Source organism: Dama dama, chromosome 7 (genome assembly GCF_033118175.1).
Source record: "Dama dama isolate Ldn47 chromosome 7, ASM3311817v1, whole genome shotgun sequence".
NCBI classification, from domain to species: domain Eukaryota; kingdom Metazoa; phylum Chordata; class Mammalia; order Artiodactyla; family Cervidae; genus Dama; species Dama dama.
Window position 1 is genome coordinate 14,078,415 of NC_083687.1, and position 8,667 is coordinate 14,087,081.

The 8,667-nt window shown below is 56.5% G+C and overlaps 1 protein-coding gene across 2 annotated transcripts in view; it reads right to left on the minus strand.

Annotated features, from left to right (window-relative positions):
• MDGA1 (MAM domain containing glycosylphosphatidylinositol anchor 1) overlaps positions 1–7,745 on the minus strand; it is a 62,414-nt gene extending 54,669 nt beyond the window's left edge. The window contains exon 1 of one of the 2 annotated variants that reach the window (XM_061146611.1): positions 7,513–7,745. In XM_061146611.1, coding sequence (XP_061002594.1) covers positions 7,513–7,579 — 67 coding nt within the window. In that variant the 5' untranslated portion in view covers positions 7,580–7,745. The remainder of the gene's footprint in view (positions 1–7,512) is intronic. The other variant, XM_061146610.1, reaches the window with a different exon arrangement.
• Positions 7,746–8,667: the final 922 nt, after the last annotated feature.

Sequence of the window (8,667 nt, forward strand, 5' to 3'; positions counted from 1 at the left end):
GACCCAGTGACTGGGCAATGTCACTTCTCGCCTTTTCTAACAGTCTCTACTGGATCTGTCCCCCGCCCCCATCCCCAGCTTCCTACAGTCCAGTTTCTACACGGCGGCCAGAAAGATTCTATTAAAAAGGTGTCAATTCATGTCCCTCCTTTGTTCAAAATCCTCCCAGGGCTCCCACTTCTTTCAGAATAAAATCCAAAGACCTTCCATAGCCTTCACAGCTGCAAACAGCCTGGCCCCAGTAATTCTCTAATCTCACCTCCTACCCCCCATGGCTCACTCCATTGCAGCCATACTGGACTTCCCATTATTACTAAACAGTCCAGGCACGTCTCTACCCCAGGGCCTTTGCACTGGCTATTCTCCTGCCTGGATCACACTTCCTGCAGATGTCTGTGGGACTTCCTCCCTCAGGCATTTTCAGGTCTCTGCTCAGGGAGGGGGGACCCACTCTGGGAGCACCCCTACTCCTAACTAACGTATATGAACTTGAACTTGGCTGCTTTGCCCCTTTGTATAGAACTCATCACCAGAGAATGCATTGTATACTTATTCACTGACTTCTTAACTCCCTGTCTCCCCTCAACTTGAACTTAAATTCTGAGAGAACAAGAGCGTGTTTCTTTCGTTAAATTCACAAGTGCTCCATACAGAGCCAAACTCAAATGTTTGCCGATTGGCGGCAGTTCTCATACCGACTCCTTCCTGTCCATTCTCACGGCCACCACCCCGGATCAAGCTCTCACTACAATCTCACCAGACAACTGCCAGATCTCCTGACCAGTCTACCTCCTCTTAAACACAGCCTCCTCAAAAACACACAGCTGCAGGACCACCCAGCCTAATATAAGCTCCCTGGATCATATCAACCCATTCACCTGCTCAAGACCCTCCTGATACTATCTCCCAAACCCAAGAGTCCAGCCTACTGCCTCTAGGCACAGGCCTTATAATCAGCAAATTTGGGTTCAAGCCCAGCTCTGCCACTTGGACAAGTAAATTCACCCTTTTGAGTCCTCAGTTTACTCTTGGGTAAAATGGGCTGATGAATGACTCTCTTAAGGGACTGTGTGATAACGATTAAAGAAGACAACACATATTCCTGATCTCATCCTGGGAACTTAATGTTAGCAATTTTTATTATTATTCCTTTACTGCTCCAGCTCTCATTGCCCTGACTCCCTTTTAACCTATGTTCTGGCCCAAACGAATGACTCACTACTCCCCCCTCCCCCCACACAGGTTCCTTATCCTCCTTGCCTTTGCCATAAGAAGCCATCCACCTGAGATGCCACTCTCTCTCCTTACTTCTATTTGTCAAGGCCAGTTCAAATGCCCCCTCCTCTAAAAGGCTTTGGAAGTAATTTCCTCCCCCTTGGTATTCCCACAGCCCTTTATCTGCCCTTGCCACATGGCATTTATCAAGATCTTCCAGGAACCACCGTCTTGTATGTGATTCCTCTCCCCTTCTCTCTGAGGGCAGAGCCTGCATCTTATTTATCTCAGTAGCCTTGTCAATGCTCAGAACGGGGCCTTCATCAGGAAGGTACTCAGTAATTTAATGGATAGTGAGAAAGACACTGGGCCTCCCAGGCGGCGCTAGTGGTAAAGAATCCACCTGCCAATGCATCAGAGAGACATAAGAGATGCAGGTTCGATCCCTGGGTGGGGAAGATCTCCTGGAGGAGGGAATGGCAACCCACTCCAGCGTTCTTACTTGGGGATCCCATGGACAGAGAACCCTGGCAGGCTACAGTCCGTAGGGTCACAAAGAGTTGGACACAACTGACGTGACTTAGCACACATGAGATGGACATCATGATGTTTTCCTACTTCCAAATCAGAAGGCCCACTGGGATCGAGTCTCCAAGCCACTTCTACCAGCTGTTTGACCTTGCAAATCCTTACACTCTTAGTTTCCTCATCTATTAAATGGGGACAATAGGACCCACTGTTCTGACCTCTCAGAATGTTATGGAATCAAAGCAGGCAGAGGTATGAAAATGCTTGTTAATACACGTGGCACTTACACACCTATAAGATGTTGTTGTTATAACCAACAACTCTCCCTAAAACATTCGTTCTGAGGACTTCCCTGGTAGTCTAGTGGTTAAGAATCTGCCTTGCCATGCACGGGACACAGGTTCCATCCCTGGTCAGGAAACGAAGATCCCACATGCCGTGAAGCAACTAAGCTCAAACGCTGCAACTCCTGAGCACACGCACCACAACGAAAGATCCCACATGCCACAACTAAGACCTGATGAGGCTAAATGAAAAAACAGTTCAGTCCTCTTTGCACAAGAAGATGCCTGAAAGAATCATCATCGAATGCAGTGCAGGATGTCCTGTGAGTTTTACTTTCTTCCTTATACTTTCATGTTTTCTCTGATTGCTTATGCAGAAAACACATGTTACTCATAGGCGTGGGAAAAGGGAGATGGCATTAAGAAAAAAAGGTTCTTTCCTTTGAGTTAGGCATTGCTCTTGCCTTCCGGATCAGCATCTAAATGCAAGAGGGGCCCTTTAACACCTAGTACCAGTGCAGGGTCTTCTGACTGTGAGGAGGAAGATGCAGAAGAGGGGGCCATACCCAGTTCTCAAAGAGGCAGCTCTGCCAGAGCTTGAGCCCCTGCTCTGCACACAGCCCCACGGGTCAGGAACCAAGCCAGCCAAGCCCCACCAGGAAGCTCTCCTTCAATCTAGGGTGTCGGACGTGTGGCTCTGACCATAGGCAAATACCCTGGATGCTAGGGTGGGAACACGGGAGCTAGTGCGGGGAGTCTGGAGCTTCAGAAGGCCCTACGGAGCCCCCATGGGCCCCAGGCTAAGTAATTAGAATAACTCTCATCCTACTGGGAGGCTTGAGGCCAAGGGAGCCCAGGAAAGGCAAGAAGCCATGTGATGGCCAAGCCCGCCCCCTGCTGGCCACACATCTGGAGCGGCAGAGCCAGTGGCACAAGGCAGGGTCCCCAGGCACCTGGGCCCTTCTCCGGCCCCAGAGTCCAGAGGCAGGTCGGAGTCCGGGAGGGCTCATCCAGGACTGAGCGACCCCAGGTCCCAGCTCCCAGGTTCCGTGTTTTTGCCTGATGGGGAATCTCCTGGCCCAACCTCCGTGAACCCAGCCACCAGGAGATAACAGGTGAGTAGGGGAGAGGAAGACGGAAGGGAGCGGGGTGGGGGTGGGGGAGGATTATGGGGGAGAGGAGGGCCTCACACTCCTGGCTGTCTCACTCCTCCCAGGCCAGCCCGTGCCTCCTGGGCAGCTGGGGAGAAGCGGTGGCCGCTACCACTGCCCGGATTTCCACTCCCGCCCCCAGGTATTGATTTCCTGCATCATTCATTTGCCGGCCTTGGCGGCTGTGATTAGCTCCCTCCATTCTCCCTATGGAGCCCCCCGCCCATCCCTCCATGTTCCAGCAAAGCAGAGCTAATACCAAGCTCTAAATGAGGCTTTGCCACCCTGGCCCCAGCAGCTCACAGTCAGGTCTGGCCAATTACAAGGAGGCTCTCGGCATGTCCACAGCCAGCCCCTCGAAGAGGTGCTTTCCTGGCCAATAAACAAACTCCTCCTCTCTAACCACCCCCATTTCCCAGAGCCCCCTTCCAGGCAGGAAGCACAAATCTGCAGCCTGCAGCATACGGTGGGACGTCATGTGGATCTTGACCTGAAGGGGGGAACTCTCCTGCCTGAAATGAGGCCTGGGAGCCCTCAAACTAGCTGAGGGGCCAACTTAAACTTGGGCGGCAGGGGGAGGGTGCAGATAATGCTGACAAAGCAAATAAAACAACCTGGATTTGTGAACACAAGGTCCTCTTTCTCCCTTGTGTAGTTTCCATCACTGAGAAGGAAGAAGGGACAAGAGGCAGGGACCTTCTCGAGGATACTTAGAAAACCCCAAGCCTTCTGCTTGCCCTGGGAGGCCAGAGTTTTCATATGCTATGAGTTCCTTCACCAGCAGGCAGCCAGTTTCAAGGCATGGGGTAGAAATGTCAGTGAAAATTCCCAAGGGTGCCCACACCCAGATCAACACCCAGAAGATGGCACTGGGAGACGCACCTCCTCAAATTCCCTTTCCGCACCCCTTGGAGGAGGGGGAAAAAAACCTGACTTAGTGATAATTCTGTAAGCTATGTTGCTCTTGTCAAATTATTCAACATCTGTCTTCATGTTCCCACAAAAATTAGCATAGGATAGTAGTTTCTGATGACACCTTTAGTGAAATATTTTGACTTCCACCAGTAAGTTGCAAACAACCTGTCTTAAGGATAATGTCAATTCCCACTCCTGCATATTAAATAATCCAGGGGTTTGTTGTGTTTTTGAAAGGGAGAGGAGTCCCACTGACCTGCTGCTGGCTGGAAGTCCAGCGGCTATGGGAGGAAGAGAGGAAGCCAGGGTGGAGGAGAGGGTGTTCTCTGATGCTAACCACACACAGGACACTTCCCCTCCATCCCCTGGCTACTGTCTTTGCCCCAAAACGAGGTCTCTGTGGCCAGCCCACCTCCCCCTGGCATGCCAGAAAGCAGATTACAAGATCCACCCCGGAGCACAACAAACTGGCCCAGGAGATTGGGAGGCGGGAGGGAAGAGGAGACCAGCTCCAAATGGACCATCTGCTCCAGTCCTCAGCTGCCGTAGCATCTGTGCTCCCAAGAGCAAAGCCACCTGGCTGACTGAGACCCCCTCCCCAACCCTACTGTGGACAGTGGACCTCAGAACCAACAAGTGGACACTCAGAGGGGAGCCGGGCACCTTCTTCCTACCAGCCTCCGCAGAGAGCCGCAGCCCAGGCAAGATCCTGATGGCTTTACCCTCCACGTCCTGTTCTTCCTCCTCCTTCTCAGTTCAGTTTCCATGTTAATCTGCCACTCTGTTAGCCACACAGGCTGGGAAGATGCAGGGACTGCCTTGCCCAGGCACACTTTTATCTTCTGTGCCTTGAGTAAAAGCTTCTGCTTCCCCACTCACTGCCACGGCAGTTAAGGTGCCCTCCGGCTGCCAGCCTAGGACTCCATGACTCGCCCTAAGCAGAGATTCTCAAAGAGCTCCCACTACCCTGCTGAAAACCATCCTGGACAGACTTCTAGGGGAGAAAGAATTTCAAGAAGCATTTCTTCAACTTCCTCCCAACAATGGCCCTTCATTCACGCAACAAATATTTGCCCGTGCCAGGCACCATGCTGGGTGCCAACATACAGTGATGGATGGGCATGAGTGGCCATCTCTCACCCCCACACTTTTACTCTTTTCTCACCTGCTTTGGAGCGGGAGGCGGGGCGCAGAAGAACTAGCTCTCCATACTGTTTCTTAACCCAGACTCAGTGATAGAGTAGTTCTCCCTTCTGCTAGAGCTAGCCAAATTTCTAGCATCACAGCCTCTTGCCATCCTTCTCCTCACACTAGATCTTCCATTCTCTCCATCTACCCCGATTAAGGCTTTCCACCCTGCAGTTCCCCAGAGGCCCCAGACTTCCTTGGAGGCAAACTCTCAAAGGGCAAGTGGAAAGAATGTCACCCAAGAGCTCCAGGTTGGCCCCAGTGCGCCAAGCCCTCCTTGATTTGCTCTGAGAGCAGCTAGAACCCAGGCACACGAGGGGGTGGAGAAAATACAGTGGAAGGGGGACTTATAAGGCAATGGCTAAATCCTGGCCCCAGAGTCCTGTGAGTGAGGGTCCACAGAGACCACTGCCCCACCCCTTGCCCTCATGGCTGGGGTTTCCAGGCTAGGCTCACGAGAGCCTCTTCGAAATGGATCCCAGGCAACCCTGGAGAAGGGTGAAGAAGCTAGAGGGGATGGAGAAGACGGATGGCCAGGAGATGAGCCTGCCAGATCTGCCCAAGGGCACCGAGGGGGAAGAGCAGCGCGGAGGACAGCAGCAGAGATGGAAGGCTCCCCATCACTCTCCAGAGCCCCTGGGGTGTGGTGAGAAGGCAGAGGCCTCGGCTGGGCCCTCCTGAGGTCACCTCTTAAGGAGGCAGTGAAGTTGTAAGGAAGTCTCGAGGAGAAAAAAAGAAACAGGACCCGCTCAGTACACCAGGTATCTTCCCCTGCCCCGGGGAGGCCGAGGCCTCGGGAACCTTTCAGGGGCCTCCTCTCCACAGCCCAGCCCCTCAGTCCCTGCTGCATTCTTCTCCCTTCTTGCCCTTTCTGGCCTATGTAAAGGGCCAGGCAGCAAGAAACACACAAACTAATTAAGAAGCAGAGTTTGGCCAGATGCCTGAGCCAGCCTCCTGGGGGAATTAAACCCAAGCTAGCTAGCTGTGTAGGGCCAGGAGGATGTCACCTCACAGATACCACCATCCACCCAGGACACCCTTCCCTCTTGCCAGGCACTCCCAGAAAGAGGCATTGAGCATCTGCACTTGAGGATAGCAACTGAGGGGACAATGCCTCAGCTCTCACCCCTTCCCCAGAACAGCTCAAGCCCTCTCCTGATTTAGAGGTGAATAATCAGGTCGTCCACCCTAAAGAAAGAGAATCGTCCCCACTCCAGCAACACCGCATTAAAAAAGTGACCCACACAGACCACCCTGCAGTCAGGAGAAGGTACGTAAGGGCCACCGGGCCCGAAAGACTTTTTGTGCTGTGGGTCAGGGCATTACCGGCTGCTAGAACTCAAGACGGAGGGTTCCTAAGAGGGATGAGCCCTTGTGACCCTGAACGGATGATGCTGGCTCGCAGGATCTTTCCCCCAGAAAACCCATGAGAGAGAAGGGAGAAGCGGGTAACCAGAGTTCCCTTGGCGCCTGAGAGCCGGGCGTGCGGACGCGGGAGCAAAGCTGCGTGGGCAGGAGGCAGAGTTTGGACACGTCACCTGACGGGCGCGTGCCGTGTTTGCTTTCCCGGGGACCGTGGTTGAATGTCTGCGTGCGCGCAGAGAGAAGGAAGGTGGAGCTGGGGTTTTGTAGCTGGGGACAGGAAGAACTAACCAGCTCAGGAGAGGTCCGAGAAGGGATCCTGGCTTCTTGGGAGCCGGATCTAGGGGATGCCTGCATCCGCTTGGGCTGTCAAGAAGCGAAGCCTCCCGAGAGACCTGGGAAAGCAAGCCCGCCGCCGGGCCCCGGAGCTGGCAGCCAGCTCGCCCGCAAGCCGCGCGCAACTCCAGATTGTTCGGCGCTCGGCTTCCACTCCAGAGGCCGAGTTACGGTGGAACGAGATTTCGGTGCAACTCGCTTTCTCAGTCCCCACTGTGCTGTCTGTCAGGGTCTCCCGGGCCAGCTGGATACTCTCAAGGCTTCCGATTCATTCCCGCCCCTGGCAGGGTTTGGGAAAGTGTGCACTACCTCCTCCTGGCATCCCCGGCTTAACGCCAGACCCCACGACCTGCCTCCGTGCGCTGAAGCAGCTAGCTCGATTTCCTCGCGCTCTGGAAAAGGGCGGGGACCCGGGCATCCACTCCAGAGTCCGAGCCGGGGTACCCACCAAACCCGGGCAGCGCGCACTTTGCGCCTCTTGCAAAGTTTCCGCGCGGGGCTGAACGGGCTTACAGCGGGACGCGGGCTCTTACCGTAGACTCCTTGTCCCCGGCAGTGGAAGGGGATCAGCGCCAGAAGTAGAAGGCAGGTCACCTCCATCTTCACGGCCCGTTCTTCATCCCCGCGAGGCGGCGCAGCCCGAGAGGCAGTGGGGGGCGCATTCGCCGGGGCCCCTCCGTGCCCCTTGCGTCTTCCCCTTCCCCGAGAGGCGACGGAGGGGGCGGCGGCGGCGGCGGTGACCAGCAGACTGAGGAGGCGGCGGCGGCGGCAGCGATCCGGGTTTCTCCTCCGGCGGGGCCGCTGCCCGCGTGGGGACACAGGGGGCGCTGGCCTGGCCCCGGGTGCCTCGGCGCGCCCGGCGCAGCAGCCAGCGCCCCGGCCCGAGGAGCCCGGCCGCCGAGCCTCTCCGGGTCCCCAGGGCTGTCCGCTCGGGGTTCTGGGTTCCAGGGACCCCTCCGCGGAGGCGGAGGCGCTTGGATCCAACAGGCCACCGACGACTGACAAACTTGTCGTTTCCCCGCCCAGGGGACGCCCCTCCGTGGAGCGGAGGCGGGGAGGCCGGGGCTCGGCTCGGGTTAATCCGCTATCTCCAGTTCTGCGGCCGGTGCTGGGGGCTCAATGGCCCGATCCAAGGGGGCCGGACTGCGCGTCCTCTCGGAGGCGAAAAGCCCCGACTCTGGGCCTCCAGAGCCGGGGAGAAATGCCGGCTGGGCTCCGCCGAGGGGCGAGAGCCACGGGTCCCCGGCTCCGCGAAGTTAGCCGAGCCGCGGAGGAACCCCGGGGAGGAATCGCGCCCCAGCGCCCCGCGGGAATCAGGAGAACAATTCCATCCAAGAGAGGCCCCAGAACGCGGGGAAAGAAGGAAAGTTTGAGTCGTTTGAAAAATATTCGCGCTCTCGCCGAGGCCGGGGCTGCGGCGCTGGAGCCGCTCGCCGCCTCCGCTCGCCGCGCTCCGCTCCCGCCGTCTGGTCGCGGCGGTGGCGCTCCGGGTCTCGGAGCTCTCGGGAGAGCGGGGCTGCGCCGCGCCCCAAGTTGGTCGTCCCCGCCCCCGCCCGGCGGCCTCTGCCGGCGGGGGCCCAAAGCAGGCGGGGCCGGGCCGGACCGGGCTCCCGGGCGCGGCGGCCGCGGGGCTCCGGGCCGTGGGAGCTCTCGGCTCGCTCGGCAACTTGGGCTTCGCTGTGCAGCTT